Genomic DNA, 20938 nt, shown 5'->3' on the forward strand with positions numbered 1-20938 from the left:
CACACAGACCTCTACACACACTCACAAATGCAGCTGGACAGACAGTTCACTTTAATTACATGCAGGCCCTTTGGACTCACATCTGAATTTCTGGTGCCATGAAGACAGGTTGGGGACGTAGTCACCTAGGGAATAGACACTGCTCTTGTCTGTAGATCAAACACATTCAAATGCATCCTATTTTTAGCTCAACCAGGGCACGTAGAGTGCTGTTTTCCTCTGACTGAGTCCCAAATGAATCAAGTCAATTTGAATTTTATGAATGTAGTTGAAAGAAATGCCATGTTTTAACTTGCTTCACAATTCACATATGATACAAAGTCAAAGAAAATTTCTATCAGCTGTGCATTTCAGTAAAATCTAAGACATTTGTTAACTTTTTTTTGCAGGCCTTTTGTTTTCCAGCTGAAAACAATCTGCTAATGACAGAAATGGGACGCACACAGTACGCCTGTTTCCGTTTTAAATCATACACTAACTACAATGGTTGTCATAATCCCTCTTATTTTTAGGTGCATTTAAGATGGTTACTGCACACTTCCTTAAGGTATTAAAACATCTTCAGGAGTTTGAGCCAGCCCTGGGAAATGTCCTGGGAACAGGACGAGCAATCTACTGTTAGAGGAGCCAAAGCACCATTTAAGGACTTTCATAGTCTGATATATTGTGAGCAATTGAGAGGAGGTATTCTTTTTCATTTGGAAAGTTTTCAAAAGGCACAAGAGATAGAAATAGCACAAATCCATCATATCTCCAGGATGTGGATTTAGCATTCAGGTTGGATTCAGTGGATTTATTAGGATAGCATGCCTGGTGATGTCTTTTTCACAGACATGATGGCTTTTCGTTGATTGATTATTTTCAAAAAAATGTTACATGAACAATGTTCTTCTTTATTGAAAGTCTATGTGATATATATATGTTTTTTTTTGCCGATTGGACCAAAAATATTTTAGAAAATAATATATCATTAATCTCTCTAGCACAAAGAATACAGAATTAGTTACCTTGAAATCATAAATTAATCTGGGGATCTGTTTGAAAGCTGATTTCTTCTGTTTTCTTAAGAAGAATTTCACTGAAATTTAGATGAAAGGCTTTAAAGGCTTGTTATCAATTGACATGTCATATCTTGTCATATAATAACATGTTCATGCACTAAATCATTGCTACTGTTTAGCCATGGCCAGTCTCTCTAAGATTTTTAAGCTCTGAATGTGTAGCTGGAACTGTTTCAGAGCAATGTGTCAAATAAGCCATGCGTCTTTGAGCAGACCTGTTGGTCTTACAAGGTCATCGTAATCTTCCAGCCATTTGTGGTTTTTTAAAAGGATCAACAAGTCGCAGGGAATATGCACAGGAAAAAGTGTTGGTCTGATGTAAATGCTGCAGCCCTTAAAAATACAACCTAAACGGGAAAATTCAAACATAGATTTTATTACTTGTCTTTAAATGGAACAGTAAAAACTTATATTACAAATAATCAGTGAGTTGCATAAAGATGAACAGAACAGGCATGTAGCAATTTTGAAAAATCATTTTCACGTTAAAATACCTCTCCCAGCTTAATGTGCAGAGACAATTTGTAAGTTGATTCAGTCAAAATGTGAATTACTCTGGTTCTTTTAAGCAGCATAAAAACACTGATTCAACCAATGGTGCGAGTCTGGGACGGGGTTAAGTGTTGTCCAGCCAATGGCAGTGTTTGGGAAACCTGTTTGAATAAAGTCTTTATTTTTGCAATTCTGTTTTGTGCCACTAGTCGTGAAGAAATCACACACTTCACCTTAAAAGGATTTGTAAGATCATTTTATCTCAAACATGTTGATAAAAAAATATATATAATAACAATTTAGTTTTTTTTTTAAATATAATTTATAATAACAGTTGTAGTACTTTTTAAGACCATTTTTCCACTCTGTTAAATGGTCTGTTTTTGCTGCTGCTGTCTTTTAAAGTTGGTATAAAATGGAAAATCTGTTTTCTAATTGCATTTTATTGATCTTATTGGGAACCATTAATTAATATATATGTGTGTTATTTTTTGACCTCGTAATCTTTAATCAAAAAGTCATGTCATGTCATACTGCTGGCAACCACAGTTTTGGTTCCCAATGACTCGGATTGTGTTTTTTGTCCATGCAATGAAAGTCAATAGGAACCAAAATTTGTTTGGCCACCAACGTTCTTCACCAATGTTCCATAGAAAAAAAAAATTCATAAAGGTTTGGAACAACATGAGAGTGAATACATTTTTGGGTGAACGATACCTTTAAATCATGCCTCTTACAATTGACTGCATGTTTGCATTTACAACTGCCTCTATCCAATCAACAACTGAACCAAGTTCCCAATGGATGTACATCACAGTATGAAAGAAAAGATCTGTTGCTACTTCCATTATATCGCAACATTAAGAAATGCCCCATTTGCATGTGAAACGAGGAGCAGTTTTACCACTTCAGTCACTTTGCAAAGCTGCATTAGATTGTTACAGGATTGCAAAGTAAGGTTTGTGACATCAGAAACATGACAGTTGTTTTTGCAGTATGATTTAAATCAATTATTTTGAGGCAAGTTACAGTATGTTTTCCTAATGCAATAAACTCTATAAAGATAAAGCAAATTTTGATTCCTCATGATATGAGGCCTTGTGAAGGATTTGTGGTCCTTAAAAGACCTCTTTCGCTCACTTGTTCTTTATCTGTCCAGTAGCTTGCAGGCCTACTGTTACCACCAGAGATCTCCTGCACTGCTGCGTGTGCTGGCTCGCTCTCGCCCCTGCAACCGCAGCATCTCCAGCACGCTTCTGGCGTAGGCGTCCCGCAGGTTTACTCCTATCGCCGACATATCCGAGGCCGAGCTGCGCGTCAGTCGTTTCAGTGCCTCCCCATGTCGCAGTGCAGCTTCTTTCATTTTAAGCGTGAAGTAGCAGGCAGAGAACCGATCGTTGATGATGGCGATAGGCAGTGCGAGAATCAGAATGCCAGATAGGATGCAGATGAAGGCCATCACCTTTCCTAGCACCGTGTCCGGACGGATGTCTCCGTACCCTACCGTGGTCATTGATGTGGTGGCCCACCACCAGGCGCTGGGCACGTTTGTGAAGGTGGTCTCTGGCATGTCATGTTCAATGGCGTATTCCACTGTGGCGAAGATGGAAATGCCCACAGAAAGGAACAGCATCAGGAGGCCAACTTCCTCGTAGCATTGGGCGATCGTAATTCCCAAAGACTTGAGACCTGGAACACACAATGAGGAGATAAAGTTCCTTAATCTAAAGGCTTATGTTTGTTAAACTCGTCAGTGAGAAGAAAATGAAGTCAAACAGTGTATACATGTTTTGTAACAGCTGTTCAGAAAAAAACATACCAAAAAAATCATTAGTGGCATGTGAATATTTGTTGCATTTTTAACAGATGTACTGGGATAGTACACCCAAAAACTAAAATTCTGTCATAATTTACTCACCCTCAAGTTGTTCCAAACCTCTATGACTGACTAAGTTCTGATGAACACATAAGAAAATATATTATTATTTATTTAAAAGAAATTATATTTTAATATTCAAATGCACTAAATAAATTTGTTAAAGTAACAGCCCTAATTTGAAAATTATTACTGCATGCCAAGAGGATGGAGACTAATAAAACTAATTAACCTAATTATGTAATTACTTTTAAACTTGAAACACTAGTATACAAAAGGAGAGGCCTTTCAAATTATTAGGAAAGGAAAAACATTATGGCACTTTCGGCTAATTTATGCCAGCATTCCCCAATGCACTGAACTCTGTGTAACAAAGACTCAAGCTACAGGAGTTATATGTTAATCTGTTGTTGTTTTTTTGTTTTTGTTCTTTTTTTATATGATGCTCAAATGATTTAATATTTGACCTCTTTTGCCACTGACCAATTGAAGTGTAGCCAATGATTACTGGACAATTTGCATGGCAAATCATGACTAACATGAGATATTGTTGACAGAATTTGAATCACAGACCACATGGTTTTATTTTGTCTGTAACATGTTCTACACAGAACATGAACTTCTCTTAGTGATGGATGAAATTGTGTTGATTTCCATATGCAAACAAGTTAAAACTTTACAGGATGGCTATAGATATCTTTTATGGAAATACTACTTAATGTAGACTCAAAAGTCAGTAGTGCCCTTTTTTCAAGTAACCTTGCTCAAGTGTTGTTCTTGTTTTCAGAGAGCCTTTTGAATGCATGTTTTACATTGTCTAAGCTTATAAAGGTTAGATCCCATATAGCAACTAAATGTCTTTCTTAGTACATATAGAAAAACCTCTAAATTTGCATCTGCCAGTGTTTGACTCTTACAGCAAAATATAAGTCAAGACATATAACAGTAATCAAATCATCTTGGAGATTCTAGCCTTTAAATATAGACACCTAAGAACAGCTGCTACACTTTCACACACCAAAATGGCACGGCTTCCTGAGAAATGCTTTATTTATTCTTTTTTTAGCTGCCTTGCTGAATACATTTGCAGAAAGAACATAAATTCGACATCTAGCCTACTTATTGTGCATATCAAAGCATGTCCTTTTATTTTTAGTAGCAGAAACACGCTGATTTTTAATGCCCCTTGACCTACGTCTGAGGTGTTGGAGTCAACATGAGTGGCTGTGAAGAACTAGGCTTCTATTTTGAGAAAATGAAAATGCACTGGGTACCAATCAAAAGATTGATATCGAATTAGTTTTTTCATTTATTTTCATTCTCATCTTGACTAACGTGTCATATTTGTCTGAAGTGCTCATATTTGATGTTTACGACTATGGGGACTGTCTGCCTGAGTCTGATTTTCATTTGGTTTGTGTCTTGATCAGATTAGGTACTACTGAGAATAAACACCTTCAGAGGGGCCGAGAGAACACTGTAGACGAGAGGGACCCCATTATTAAAATGTGACGGATATGAAAATTCCCTCGTGGATTATCTGTCAGTGTTTACTTCAGATATTTATCCTGAGAACAGAACCTACAATGTCTGCTTAGAAATGTGTTAAATCTAAATTGAATGAGAGCGAGATCCTGTGAAAATTCAGTCTAGCCACAAAATAAAGTAAAATACGGCTTTATCTTTTGGAATGATTTCCCATCCAAAGGATTAATGCATCCAAAGGATTAATTATCAAACTCTGTTTTTCCTTATTTTACATTTTCACATTGAGGTTGGCATTTGAAGCCCCAGTCCCGCCAAATTCCCCAACCGTACCCTCCTCTTTTTAGCTCTTGCATATAATGTTGTTTAATTATTCATGACTTCGTGGGAGCATCTTAGAAAGAGTTTTTTTTCCTTCCACAAAAATGCAAGATCAAAGCCACAAGTCTGTGCTCAGTAACTGTTTGTGTGTCTAAGGATCTTCCACTAAGTCTCCCTGGGATACTGTCAAAATATGAATGGATTAATACATTTAGGGCCCTATCTTGCACCCAGCGCAATTGACTTTGTACACCGACGCATGTGTCATTCCTATTTTGCACCCGCGCAAAGCGCGCTTTTCCCTCCACAGAGGCACGTCGCTAAACTAGTGAATGAATTTGCGCTCCCTGGGCGGTTCAGCGCAAAAAAGGAGGCGTGTTCCGGCGCAAACAATCCCTGGTGCTATTTTGCTGTTCCATTAAACAATTGCGCCACTGACCAGAAAAAACCTAGTCTAAAGTCAGTGGCGCGTTGCGCGTTGTTCATTATGCTATTTTAAGGGCGCATGCTTGACCATAATGTATAGCGTGCACAACGCGCATACACTTTGCTCATGTAATCTACACAGATGCAACAGTTATTTTTGCAAATCATAAATTGTTACACTAAAAAAATATTAACACATGAGATGACGGAAATCATTGTGGTGTGCCACGAAGATGTGAACAAAATAGGCATAAATCTAGCTTACAAATTATTCAGGCTAATTATTCTCCCCTCCCCATACAACACAACTTCTCTGTCTTTCACTGCTCTTACAAGAACATCAGTCTCCTCGGCTGTGAACCGCTCCTGGCGTGCGCCTGGTAAATACGCCATAATAATAGCAATCCATAATGGAACTTGCGCACCTGCTTTTAAAGGGAATGTTGGATGACGCTCTGATTGGTTTATTTCACGTTACGCCCAAACCACACCTATGAATAATGAAGCTGCTTCAGACCAACCCATTTTACATTTGCGCCGGGCGCAAGAGCCATTTATCCCGCCGGGAAAATAGCAACAGCGCCGAGACCCGCCCACAAAGTTACTTGCGCTTCGCGCTTTGACACTTGCGTTTCAGATCGTTAAAATAGGGCCCTTACTCACTCTCCCCAAAATAGACTTGCATCTTCATTAATTATTTCATTCTCCAGGTTTAGAGTCCATCAGGAGAGAGTGTTAAAATGCCCAAATGTTCTGGTGGACTGCTGAACAGTGTGCTGTGTATTCTACTTGATTTTATGGTTTAGCCTACAGTGTAGTCCATTCATGCTCGAAAACCCTCAAATGTGGCCGAATTAAAACAATTCTGCAAAGAAGAGTGGGCTAAAATTCCTCCATAGCGATGTGAGAGACTCATTGCCAGTTATCGCAAATGCTTGATTGCAGTTGTTGCTGCCAAAATGTGGCACAACCAGTTATTAACTTTAGGGGGCAATTACTTTTTCCCATATACAGGGTCAGACAAGTTTGGACAGGTTTTTTCCCTTAATAAATTAAATCATTATTTCAAATTTGCATTGTATTTACTTAGGTAACTTTGTGTAATATTCAAATTTGTTTGATGGTCTGAATTATTCAAATATGACAATTATGCAAAAAAACAAACAAACAAAAAAAAAAACAGGAAGGCACGGCATATGATTTTATATGCAGAGCTTCAATGCAATTTCTTCATCTTCATCAATACATAAATACGCATAAATAAATTTATTACGTTTAATACAGGTTTCGACATTGATTTTACTGATTTTCTTTTTACATTTTGCTTTTTTTTAGTGGAATGTAGTGGAATCCTTGCTTGAATTTGCTAAAGTTCTATGATTATACTGCTTCAAGTGATAAATAGACTAAAATGTACCATACTGTAAATGTCAGTCTCTGTATTCAGGCTTACGTATTTGTTTTGTGAGTACCAATGGCAAATATGGTGCACTTGATACACTATTTAGGTTTAGGTTTAAATATGTGCAACTTGCAACAAGTGCATGTGTGAATGAAAGACAGACTTCCAGTAAATTACTTCATTTTCAGTTTGTTCCTTATGCAGCATTTGTGTTTGTATATTTTCTGCCTGAATTCACTTAAAAAAAACTCCACTATGGTTCAAAAGTTTAGGGTCAGCAAGATTTTTTTATTATTATTGCTTGTTTCAGCAAGGGTGCATTAAATTGATCAGTAAATATTTATAATGTCCCAAACGATTTCTATTTGAAATAAAATCTTTAAAAGCTTCTATTCATTAATGAATCATGAAATAAAAAAAATAAAAAATTATCATGCTATCCACAAAATATTATTATTTATTCATTTTCAAACAAATATTGCATATTGATGATAATAGTAATGATACATTTTTCCTGAACACCAAATCAGCATATTACATATGACATTGAATACTGTAAATGAGAGTAATGGCTGATGAAAATTCAGCTTTGCCATCACAGGAAAAAAAAAAAACATTTTAAAATATATATAAAAAGAAAACAGATTCTTTTAAATTGTAAAAATATTTTGCAATATTACCGTTTTTACAGTATGTCTGATCAAATAAATGCAGCCTTGGTGAACGTAAGAGACTTCTTTCAAAAAGATTAAAAAAGCTCCCCAAACTTTTTTTAACCAGTAATGTATGATTATATGCTAAGATGATTTGATAAGTTTCAATAGGTATGTCACCTGTGGAGTGCCGGCCAAGTTTGAGCATCCTGAGAAACCTCATAAGCCGCAGCACCTGAACTACACGTCCAACGTTCTCCAGCTCCGTAGATCCTCCATGCAGGCTCTCCACAGCCAGAGTCACATAGAAGGGCAGAATAGCCAGCAGGTCAATGATATTCACCACACTTCTGCTGAATCTACACTTATCTCTAACACACATGAACCTGAGCACCAGCTCACCGGTGAACCAAATGATACAAATGTACTCAAGAGTGTCCAAGATGATGGGTGCGCCAAGTATAGTGAAGTCCAGAGAAATCAGAGCCATGTTCATGATGGACACCACCACAAAGAACATGGATAGCGTCCCAAACGTCTTGGCCGCCTTAGAGGAGTCCGGCTTCTCCATAAGGTCCCATAGACGCTGCCGTAAGTCGTGGCACAAAGCACCAGTGAAGTCCTCCTCCTCATTGTCCATTATATCAGCATCCTTACGAATATCCAGTGACTCCTTCATCTCTTTCCTACGGTAGTACTTGTCCCTGCAACAGCTGTCTATGCGGAGCTCATCGATGCCCCAGTACTCGATCTCCTGAAGGAACGAGATCACACACAGCTCCTCTCGCACATGTAAGTGACCGGTCTTGTAGAAGTTCATGATGTACTGAAAGGTCTGCGAGTTGCGGTCAAAGAAGAACTCGTTCTCCAAGAAATCTGCATCATCGCACAGATCTAAAGCAGAGTCTCGATTGGAGAGTGCCAGCTTTCCCAGGCGAGTTTCTGGGTGAGAGGCCAGCAGTTCCTGAGAAAGGATGTAACGGCTGCCTCCGACATTTATAATGAAGAAGTCCAGCGGATCGTCGCTCGGTAACGCCGGCTCGCTGAAGAACACACTAGAGTCCAAGGACAGCAGCGATGCATTGTCCTCGTAGAACTCTGCCGGAATTGATGAATCTGTGATCATGGTGTTCTGGGTAACGGTGAGCACTGAGAGACCCAGTGAAAGAAAGTGCATTAGTATGACGGACTGGAAAGAGCAGTATCAATAATAATGAGGATTTGGCTTCTGGTCTAAATTTAGAATGAAACTGACAGATATTTTAGCTTTTCATATTTGAATCGTCTTTCTTGACTCTGGGCGAGCAAAACTGAGTATCATGTTTTACACTGTTCTTACTTCACCATGGTTTGGTAAATATTCTTTAGTCAGGTTTTGAGATTCAACACTGTACATTTGTGAACCACTGGTTAATGGGGATAACAATAATGCACAAAATATATCTGGTTATATTAAAAAGTTAAATCAGATTGAATAATAAAGTCATCATTCACCCTTGTCTGTTTCCAAACCTGTATGTCTTATTCAGATATTCAGAAATATTAACGTACAGGTACATCCCTTTGAAGGACAGTGGGGTTCACTTTTGTTTTGACAAAAATGGTTGAAAATTCTTCAAAATATATTATATTGTGTTCCACAGAAGAAAGAAAGCCATACAGGTTTGGAATGACATTGTGAGTAAATGATGACAGCATTTTCATTTTTTGGTGAACTACATCTTCAAGTCTTCAGAAACATGCAACAAAAAAATAATAGTCTCTGCATCACTCCAGTTAATGGTTTTTTTTTTCAGATCCTGGAACTTTCAGCTTTGAAAGTTTGCAAGTGTGTTTATCTAGCATCATATCACACGACTTCATCTGCCTTACTTTTCCAACATATGCATTTTAATTAATATAAAAAGTCAGTTTGGATAGTCTGTGTATAAAATTATATGCTAAGTGTAATACCAACCTATTGAAAGCTCTGTGTATTGAATGAGCAAATTCCCTTAATGAAAATTCTTTTTTTGTTAGTTTTTTTTTTCACTTTTATGGCATCACTGGCAGACATCAGACATGGTGGGAGGGAGAAGAAGCCTTTGGCAGTGTCCTACTTTTTCAAAGCTGCGTTGAGATTTAAATATTTTAGCTGGCCTGTCTAATTAATTGAACTAATGGTACTATTCTTGTGATCATTAATTCTCTTTGGTAAGCTCCTCTATAATATTGTCAAGATGGTCATTTTAAACCCTGCATTTTATAACAAGATCCCATGGGATGTCACTAAAGAGATCTGAACACAATCTGAGAACAATACCTTTCAGTGGAGATTTTATTTTCGAGCAGTTTTATTTTTATTCACTAAAGCAACCCACTGTCACTGTACTCTAAAAGTGAATAAAAGCACTGCTGTTTATACCTCATCTGATCCTTAAAAATACTTTCATTAGTGTAACCCAAAATACTCAGCCAGTCCAGTCACATTAAATTATATTTCTGACTTAAAACAATCAATCTAGATGTTCCCATATTACGTACGTTAGGATTTTTAATTAACTTAGATTTAAGTGCTTGTTTTACTTACATGCTGACAACATAAAAACATTAAGATTGCAGTGGAAAAGAAAGGATTGTCTTTGATTGCCAAAAAAAAAGAGGAAAGCATAGAAGTACAAGCAGTCTTTATCTTAGCATTCTGAAAATAAAAACGTCCAAACTACTAAAATAATACTGACATACTTTTATTTATAAGCAAAATCTAGTTCAATGTTAAACGTATTCATTAGGGAACAAAAAGAAGATGTTTGGATCCAGAGAAGTGACAACAATAAATTTATATTTTATGAAATTCAAATAATGCAAATCTCTCAATCGAATCATGCCTCTGCAAATTCATGATGTCTAGAAGATTCTAAATTAATATTCATATGAAATAAATTAATATTTTTAAAAGCTGTATTTAAATAATTCACAAACTAATGTATAGTTTTATATACCAAACAAATATCTAAAAAAAAAAAAAAATACAGAAATAACAGTAACTGTGGACACCCACCTTCAGTCTATAAGCCTACACTGAAAGCTTGTGCGCTTGTGTGAGGTGAGCTGGATCCATCTGTATCTTTACTCTGTTCCCACTTCAAAAGATGCTGCTCCTCTGTCGATAAACTGAAGTACATAATGCAAACCGAATGTTCCAAAATGCTGACAGTGAAGAACCGATGCAGCTCAAGGTTTCACGGGTTCACCAGAGTTCGGAACAGTTCTGAAGCGCGCTCGCTCGTGCACCTTTCACAAGCTTTTTAACGCGCTGGAGAGAGTGCGAGCTATCAACCAATGAGGAGACATTTTCAGGCTGCTAGGCAACAAACTCCAGACACTTAATACAACCAGTAAAAAAATTAGACGCGTTGTAATCGTCTGGAAAAATCAAAGCCTTCGCTGTCACGAGATCTACGCTTGGATGCGCGCGCAGCACGTAGAAAGCAACTGTGCTTTGTTCCTCGTGGGTGGGTCAACTTTGCTCTTAAACCTACGCTTGATTCAAATAACTTTTCCCACACATTACAAAACAAAGTACATGGTTTGGTAGTATGAACAGGGTGGACACAGGACATGCAGCTTCGAGTTGCTTTACAAACTCAGATTTAGATCATTAGACCTGACAAACAGCGTCCCGTGAGGTGAATATGTGGAGAAGCAGGTTATAAAGGTTTGGCAGTCCCTGCTTTTAGGAAACCTAAAATGAAGAAGCACATGACAGAACACTTCTTTAGCACATCAGGTGTATTTATTTGACTGTTTTTTATGTTATATGATATACCAGATATATGAATAATAACAGCAATATGGAATTAAATGTACAATCTATTCACTTTGATTAGAGAATTGTTGTATAACTACATAATTGTATAACTGATGTTGCTTTAATGAATGAATGAGTAATTACTGAATCAGCAGTTGAGATGGATCACAAATGTGTGGTTGGACTGTGATCAGAATAGCAATAACTATAATGTGTGCACATATTTCCTCTACACATTAGTTGTGATCTTTGACATGTTTTTTCTTGATTCATTATTTGGTCTGACTTCCTAAAGTTAGAACATTTCTATTGGATTAATTACTGATTTTATGATGATAACCACTTGCTGAATGTAACTTGCAGAGTGATTGTTTGACAAATATTAAAGACACATAGTGTGTAGAAGCTGTAGTGTACGCTTTTGGAAGTGCTATTCCACTATTTCTTAGTATGCATGCAGTATAAAGTAGCATGTTGCCCCCTGCTGTTGGAAAAACTATTGCTGCTATAACCAACTGGAAATATTCAGCTGCCTAATATTATGTAAATGACACAATCGCATTTGTTTACAATAAGAGAACAAAATTAAACAAATTAAAAATATTTTATGATATTTAATTTCGTGGCACTAGGTATGAATCTTGTTAGATGTTCTAAATGAAACATGAAACATTAATTATGACGTGGTGGCCCTGGCCCATACCTGTCAAGTATCCCGTTTTGGCCGGGAAAGTCACGTATTTTACCCTTCTTTCCCGCCGTCCTCCCGTATTAGTATTTTCCCGTAAATCTCCCGTATTTAAATTCTTTTTTTTAACCTGCGTTATTAATAAAATAATAATAAAAAAAACCATTCCCAATCTGAGCTCTGTCACTAGTCTCGCGATAACTGCCACCTGTAGTAGCCATAGACAGTAAAAGAAAGGTAGTAGCCTGTCGCGAGGGGTGTGTGAGGTCAGATGACATGAGTTATAACGCGGGAAAAACAACAACAAAAGACAAAACAGAGACGGATGATGGATGCTACGATAGAGAGTGAAGGCACACCATCCCAAAAAACCAAAACCCTTGTGTAAATACCGTGATAAATGGGACAGCGAATTTACTTTTTTAAAGAATGCAAAGTTTGCAACAAATTTGTACAACTCACTAAAAGAGTAAAAGAAAAGTTATGTGAAATGAAAAGAAAAACTGTAAAAGAAAAGCAATATGAAATGAAAACAATGTGTGGAATGAAAATAAAATGTAAATGTAAAGACAAGCAATGTTAAATTAACAGAAAATATGCAAATAAGCCTTTAAATAAATGCTCTTCATATATACCCGTTTGTGTTTTCATTTGGGCTATAACACCTGTCTTAAAATGTAAGGGATACTGGAGCTTTGTTGGGGTGGTGGTACTGCTCGCGGTGGGCGCCGGAAAATTTCCCTTATTTGCAAATCCAAAACTTGACAGGTATGCCCTGGCCCCACAAATATATGGACATTTAAGTAATTGAATGCCACATATATCACTTTGTATTAGAATAGACAAGCAGAGGAAAAAAAAATCAAATGGCATCTAGACATGGACTAAAATTAGCTAAAGAACAATCTGGATATAACAAACAAATAGACACACACACACACACACACACACACACACACACAAATAAATAAATACATAAATACCACATACACCCACGTGGAAAATGTAAATGAATAAACGATAAAGGCTACATTTATTTAAATTAGACCTATCATTTTAATGTCACACGCCAAGCTCATAACTGACTGACCCTCATGGTCCATACTTGAATATTATTATTCTCTGGACAATGTTATTTACAGGCAACGGTCACCATTTACTTTAACTGGACCTGTTCTTCATACAGCAAACGTGAATGCTGACAATAGTGAGTGAGTTTGTAATTCTTAAATCCTAACATCTCCACAGTATAAATAAAGTCTTACTAATTCGACACAACATGGGGTGAGTAAATAAGTATTATCTGTAAAACTTATTATCATTTTAATACGTTTTTGTATCTGTGTGGTCACGTGACAGTCCGCCCTCTCTCTTCAAACGCCATGTTTACTGCGCGCGCGCGCACATCAACAGCGGCAGCAAAACTAACGTACAGTGAGTATGTCTATATGTATTAAAAGTATGAGCACATTGAGGCTTTACAATCTGTAAGATCTTCTCTAAATTGTATATTTACGTATACGAAAGCAGGACTTGCCAATATTTGTTGCAAAAGGAAATTTAATTGTGTTTTTTGAGCAAGTAGGCGGGACGAATATGCTAGTCTGCTGTGCTATCAGTCCCGCGCCGCCTAAAAGCTTTCAGTCGCTAGCTTATGTCTAAGTAAAAGTTTATATTTCTCTCACATTTGATTATGTCATTTGCGTTTTCCACCGTTTTCACATAGTTTACTTCTACTTTAACATACTTTCGTAGCCTGTTAGTACGCAGAAGTTTTGTGTCTGGGGCTTATTCAGCTGGGATGCAAACAGGCGCCAAATTCGTTCTAGAGCAAGAGCGCACTATTTATAATGTGATTACTAGAGGCGATGAATAGAGCTGTTGTGTATGTCTATGGAAATTATATAAGTAATACACGTCTACTAGTATAGTATAGTATTCTGTTGAATTCGACTATTATAACACCACGACGTGTCTTTTTATCCATTTAATTTAGGGTGAAACTGAGAAATTCCAATCATGAGTGAAGAAATGGATGCAGTCAAGACAGAGGATCTTCCTTTGGATGAAAATTCAATGAAAAAAGGAAAGGAGGATGACAAGAAGAAGAAAAAGAAGAGTCCATCTGATGATACAGAGGAGGATGAATCAGAAGAACCGAAACATAAAAGCAGGTCTAAACCCAAATTGTGTAAGTAATAGTTTATGTGAATTAAATGCAAAAGCTTTTATTTCAAGAAATGGTGTTTATGATGAGAAATGTCATTATACTTTAAGTATTGTTTCTTTGTATAGAGTTTATATATATATATATATATATATATATATATATATATATATATATATATATATATATATATTAGCTTGTGAATTAAATTGTCCTTAGAATCTCCAGTAAAAGTTACAATTCTTGTCCTTTTGTAAGTTATTTTGTGTTATTGTCTTTGCAGTTGAACCTGAAATTCTTGAAGGAAAACGGGAGAAAAAAATCATCCAGAGACTTGATTTGATGAGCAAACCGAAGGAAAAGCCAAAGATTGAGAGCACAGGAACAGGTGCCAAACTGGGAGACATTGTACGGATTAATCACTCCATCGGAAAGCTTAAAGCGCCTCTCCTCAAACCTCTGCATAAGATTGTTTATGATCGCCCGGGAACTGTAAGGATTAGTTTTAGAATTAATTTAACACACTCAAGTAGCCAAACTCGTGTTAATACAGATTATTTGTTAGATTGCAATTTGTATCTGAATAATGCTACTTAATGTTCTTACAGGCATCAACACTGCGGAAAAATCTCAGGCTGTTTAATGGATTTCCTTTTGGGGAAGAAAGTGACCTTTACAACAAAAAAATGGAGAAGGTGAAAAGGTAGTTCATTTAACTTTCAGAAAAGTGTTTTTTTTTTTTTTTTTACTTGAATATGTTTACACATTATTGGAAAGTAAGGCTGCACAATATTGGAAAAAACTCACAAAAGCTTATATAGCGATATTATGTTTTTATATATTACGATATGAAAAAAATTGCAAGGTAACTTGAATAGCTTGAAGGGGGGGGTGATTGAGTAATGATTGGGGTGATTTTGTAGGTTTACATTTTTCAGGTAAGTCTAACAGTATTCAGGTACAGAAATTGAATAATCAAATGTAAAATAACACTGCAAAGTCTTCACTGTATCAATTAAATCTAATAAATCTGCGTTAAAGTTACCGTATTTTCCGGACTATAAGTCGCACTTTTTTCATTAAAAAAAAGCCCTCTCGCTGCTGGAGAAGGTTATGTTTTCTCTTGATTAATTTTTAGTTAATTTCTCTTGGTTCATGTCAAATTAATTTTGATAAGTCGCACCTGACTATAAGTCGCAGGAACAGCCAAACTATGAAAAAAGTGCGACTTATAGTCCGAAAAAAACGGTACAACATTTTCTCACACATCCATTTTCTTCCTTCACCTAAGCCATACTAGGATACTTGCAGAGAAATGCATTTTGACATAATTTTGCATGTATGTGTCATTAATAGACATGGAAGTAAATGAAATTTAGAGAAATTCAATTGCGTCTGCTTGGCTCTCACTGTCTGCACTGGACGCGAGTGGCGTGTCACGACAAAATACTATGAGCCCATTATAATCAGTGATGCTGTACACTGGATGTGGTGTGGCATGACAAATCACCAACAGTAAACTGATGCTGCATTCTATTTATGATGTACTGACACAGAGTTCAAATGATTAGCAAAGGTTGCTTTGTCGCGTCACTGTGTGTACAAAGAAAATTATCTTTGTTTGCAATGTAGATCCTGCCATGTGACTATTGCGGATGCGCACATCACAGTATCGAAGCTGAAACGATATGTGCAGCCCTAGTGGAAAGAGACATGATTATGTGTGCTCTAATAGGTGTCATTGACATTGACAGACCCATTTTTGTCCTGTTGTTTAGTCTGTGTCAATTTAACAAGAGGTCCCTGGATAATAATTTATCAAGTCAAATATTTGGTTTAATGTGGGTGTGATGATGAGTCTTTTCTTTTCTGTCAGGCTTCACAAGGAACAACTCAGAACCATTTGTCAGACTCTTGATCTGGAGAGATCTGGAACGCAAATTGTTCTTTCAGAGAGGATCATGAAATTTCTTGCACATCCAACCAACTCAGGAAAGGTGAGATTTATTGAGTCTGAACAATAATAACTCCCCTATATGTCACTGTACAGCCAATGTACTACTGGATATTATGGGCAAAATGTCTCATGAGTTTGTCTTTTGCTGGTTACCAATGGCTTATTGTGTGTTTACCATCTACAGCCTATTCTAAAGAAGAAAAAGAAGTCAACCAAAGATGGCAAAAGAGAAAAGTCTTCATCCAAAAGTAAGAAACAACAGAAAAAAGTAGAAAGTGGGAAGTCCAAACCTATTGTCACTGATTCCAGTAGTGATGATGATGATGATGACGACGACGACAATGCTGAAGAGCTCAAAGAGAATAGTAAGGACACTGAGAAGTCTATGACAGCAAATAAAAAAAATAAAGACAGTGGAGATGAATCATCTGACAAAGAGGAAGATAATGATGATGATAGTGATGATGCTCCTGAAGAGGACAGCGAGAAGGAAGAAGTGTGTGAAATGTTTCTTTTCTTTAATGTGACAAAAATTGTAATATATTTTCTTAATATTTATGGTTTTACAGTTCAGGCAATATATTGACGATCTTAATATTTTTAAATTGCTTGTGTTTTGCTGCAAATCAACAGAAAACCCCTCAGAAGAAGAAATCTTCAACCACGAAGTCCACAAAGAAATCTGAAAAGTCCGAACAGTCTGCATCAGATGAAAGTGACAGAGATGTTCATGATGAAGACAAGAATGCAAAAAAGGTTAGACACAAACACTTGTTTCTGTGCGTGTGAGACGTTAGCGTGATATGGTCATACCAGTGCTGGTTGGTCATATAGATAGAAGCAAGACATCATTCAAAACTGTAAAGCTTTTGCAAAATAAAGAAAACTACTGCCGTCTCGTTTTCCTTTCCGAGATCCGTGGGACGCATCACAATGAACCATAACTTGCTCCTTTTTTCTGTCGTTTTGTTAATCTGTTAATGATTTACGTGAAATATATTTAGTGTATGTGCCTATATATTCAGCGGTGCACATACGTTTTTCAGCCTAGTTGTCATATGACATATGAGAACCTAGAGAGTCGGTTTGGTCCTCACTCTGTGGCACATGGTGTGACCCATCAAATATAAATAATATAAAGCAAATTAATAATAATGATAATATTACTTTTCTTTATTTAGTTTATTTATTAAATAAAATAATAAATTACATTTAAAAAAGTGTCATAATACTATTTTATTTTAAAATTAAGGAGTATTAAATAAAAAAAGTATAATTATTATTTTAATTTTAATTTCTTTTTAATTTTCAAAATTGAAATCAGCAGTTTTGCATTGTGCTTTGAAAGTGTTATTCTAGATAAATGCTTTCAGTTTGAATGGAAATCTTATAGAGTACAGTTTGTCAATCTAAAGTGGCAATTGTGATTTAACAGCTCAGACGTGCGCTCTGAACTAATTTACACAGCACATTTCTTATTTTGGTCATGCATGCAAGACCACGTATGTGCACCCCTGTATTTATACCTTTTTTGTAAGCCTATAGTTTTATCATGTTTTCTCTATTCACAGAAGCGCTGCAGGTGTGTGTGTGTGTGTGTGTGTGTGTGTGTGTGTGTGTGTCTGTGTGTGTGTCTGATCTGTTGAATCCATCTTACACTATCCTCAGATAAACTAACGCCGCTGTATTGGCATTGCAACTTACCTATGAGTTCACAGCATTGGTCGACCGATTTATCACCAAGGCTTATATATCGGCTGATGTTTGGCATTTTTCAAATATCGCCATATTGCGATAACTTTTTAATGCTCGGCCGATGTGTTTGAGGCGGGACTTTTTATTTTGATGGCACTGACAGTGGCAGCGCCTGAGCGCACACAGCTAAGCTCCCATTCTTCCTCTTGTTTACTTTTGTCATTAGCTGTTCTGTACAGTATGGATAGAAGTCTGTCTAATAATCAGATAGACCGGTTGATCAAAGGAATTAATCATGTATACAAAAAGTATTCTAACAATTGCTTTTATATTATGAAATTGACATGACATTCAGCCAAGTATGGTGACCCATACTCAGAATTCGTGCTCTGCAGAACACGCACCCTGAACACACACCCCGAGCAGTGGGCATCCATTTATGCTGTGGCGCACTTGTCATCTAAAGTATACGTTTATTTACTTTTTTTTTTTTTGTTTAATCCATTGTCAAATGATTTAAAATTTCTTAAATATGATTTAAAATAAAAAAATTATTGGCTATCGGTCCATCGCTTTCCAAGATATTGGCATTGGCTGTCAAAAAACCTGTATCGGGCGACCACTAGTTCACAGCTGAGCGCAGCCGGGCATTTCACTCGCTAAATGCATCAGCTCACATTTGCCTAGGCTGGAATTCGTGCTTGGTTTACCGCAAATTGCAAATATTAAAGTTTTCATGTCTTGATTTACTTTACTGTATGTATGTGACTACATTTAAACTGACCATTTTTTTCAAAACTTTTGTAGACAAAAAAGCCTGCAGCAAAGAGGAAAGCTCCTGCTAAGCCTGTCCCTAAAACCAAGAAAGCTGACAGCAGCAGCAACCGAGGGAAAAAGAAAGCAAACAAGATCATGGGTAATAATGCAGCAAATGCTTCGAGATGCAAGACCGGAAGTTAAAATCTGATAATTGTTGAAAAAAAATTTGTCTGGAGCTACAGGACACAAAATCATTTGGCATTATCTCAAAACTGAAACCATTCACTTTTTGACATGCTGTAATTTTTCTTCCAGATGAAAGTGAAAGCTCTGATGATGATGTGCCGTTGATCAAGATGATTAAAAAACCACCAACTGAAGAAGAGTTGAAGGAGGCAATCAAGGATCTGTTGAAAGATGCCAACTTGGAGGAAGTTACAATGAAGCAGATTACCCAACAAGTATGTTATTTCTAAATATTTATGAGGACAAAATGGCTTTTTGAGGGGTTACAGTTCCTGTTTCAGTGCTGTAAATGTGTGAATGTCATTGCATTGATAAAATATTAAACCAAGTTGTGTCTTCAAACAAATGAGACATTTAACTTTATATGATTATTCAGTTTTCTGATCTATTTGAACCAACCAAATTTATTTTTATATCAAGCCGTCAGTTCCTCTTAAGTTCCTGCAGGTGTCCTAGATATAGATATGTTCCCCTAATGTTTGACTTCCTGAAAAATGTCCAGATACTTATTATTTATGAACTTCCTCTTCATTGTAGGTTTATGATAAGTATCCTGACTTTGATCTGACCAGCAGAAAGGAATTCATCAAGGAAACAGTTAAAGGTGTAAGTACCTCCTAAATACTAAACCAATGTCTTATAATCAGTTTGTTAGTTGTCACTTTTATAATGGGTAAATTTCTTGTTTTTCAGTTGGTATCCTGAAGTGAAGAAAATGCCTTATTTAAAAGGACAAGGGTGAAGATCGTGTAAAAACTCAATTTTTTGTATAGTTTTTATTTTATATGAGGTTCTTAAATTTCCAGCAAAATCTGCTTTTTTTTTTTTTTTGCTTTTTTTTTTTGGAAAAAGTATTTTCTAAAATTTACATTTTCACATTTGACAGTAAATGATCTGGTTGGTTTTAGTTGTTGAAATATGCCACATTTCGAAAGCGACCCTTTTTCCCTCTTATTTTAATGGCACATACATAGTCACTATATTGCATTTTGACAGTCATATTTGAATGTCTTGGCTATGTCAGTAAGCCCACAAGTTACCAAGTCCTTCAGCTGCATTACTGTTGACATGATGATGGCAAGATATTGTATGCAATATTTAGGAAGATTTGATTGATTTGACTTGTTAGTGCTGAGTTTCGTTTCTGAGGTCCAAAATGCTGGATGAAAAAAAGAAACTAATTTAGAAATGAATGTTTTGGGCCGTTATTTTATTTAAACATAATACATTTGGCAGTGCCAGCTTCCATTTCAGTGTTGCGCTTAACAGAGGAATTTGGGATTTTAATACAAATTTGTAAAGAGCAAAAATAATTGATTTTAACTGAATTTTTGTAAATGCTTTAAATGTGCATTTATTTCTTCATATATTTTAATACAAGTCATAAGGAACAAACGTATCTTTAAATCTGAGATGTTACTCATACAGTACCTGCAGTTCAGTGTTCTAGATTAGGTTCTCTGATAAGACATGAGATAAGGTTGTTCTGTTGATCTGATCTGATCTGACCTCAGTAGCCACTTTTATCAGTTATCATCAGTTGCTCCGTTATAAAATGTCACAAAAACGAAGATATGTTTATTTTGTAATAAATAGATTTTTCATAGAAAATATCCTGTCTGTTTTTTTTTTTTTATTATTGTTTTTTTTAAGGCTAAGCTTCAATGGCCAATTGATGGTGTTGTGCTTCAAAGTTTTTGTAATAGTTAAAACAGTTTAAATATGTCAATATTGGGCAGATTTCTATAGGTAACTTGTAGAGTTCAAACCAGATTTACAATTACATTGCATTTGAAATTACATTTATTGCATTTAAAAATAATTGCATAAAAAGAAAATCATTCCCTGACCGGAAATCAAACCTGGGCCGCGGCGGTGAGAGCGCCGAATCCTAACCACTAGACCACCAGGGAAAGTTGA

At 36.2% G+C, this 20938-nt stretch overlaps 2 protein-coding genes across 2 annotated transcripts; one reads left to right on the forward strand and one right to left on the reverse strand.

Annotated features, from left to right (window-relative positions):
- Positions 1 to 1363: 1363 nt before the first annotated feature.
- Positions 1364 to 11325, reverse strand: LOC127974412 (potassium voltage-gated channel subfamily V member 1-like). The gene is made up of 3 exons (XM_052577645.1): positions 10757 to 11325; positions 7897 to 8865; positions 1364 to 3242 (listed from the first exon to the last, which is right to left on the reverse strand). The coding sequence occupies exons 2-3, from the start codon at positions 8840 to 8842 to the stop codon at positions 2731 to 2733; spliced, it is 1458 nt and encodes a 485-aa protein (XP_052433605.1). The 5' UTR covers positions 8843 to 8865; positions 10757 to 11325; the 3' UTR covers positions 1364 to 2730.
- A 2221-nt stretch (positions 11326 to 13546) lies between these two features.
- Positions 13547 to 20629, forward strand: LOC127975412 (protein DEK). The gene is made up of 11 exons (XM_052579455.1): positions 13547 to 13628; positions 14191 to 14385; positions 14645 to 14853; positions 14970 to 15064; positions 16238 to 16358; positions 16503 to 16814; positions 16952 to 17074; positions 18821 to 18929; positions 19088 to 19233; positions 19556 to 19624; positions 19712 to 20629. The coding sequence occupies exons 2-11, from the start codon at positions 14214 to 14216 to the stop codon at positions 19721 to 19723; spliced, it is 1368 nt and encodes a 455-aa protein (XP_052435415.1). The 5' UTR covers positions 13547 to 13628; positions 14191 to 14213; the 3' UTR covers positions 19724 to 20629.
- The last annotated feature ends 309 nt before the right edge of the window (positions 20630 to 20938 follow it).

The sequence above is a fragment of the Carassius gibelio genome, chromosome B16 (assembly GCF_023724105.1).
Source record: "Carassius gibelio isolate Cgi1373 ecotype wild population from Czech Republic chromosome B16, carGib1.2-hapl.c, whole genome shotgun sequence".
NCBI classification, from domain to species: domain Eukaryota; kingdom Metazoa; phylum Chordata; class Actinopteri; order Cypriniformes; family Cyprinidae; genus Carassius; species Carassius gibelio.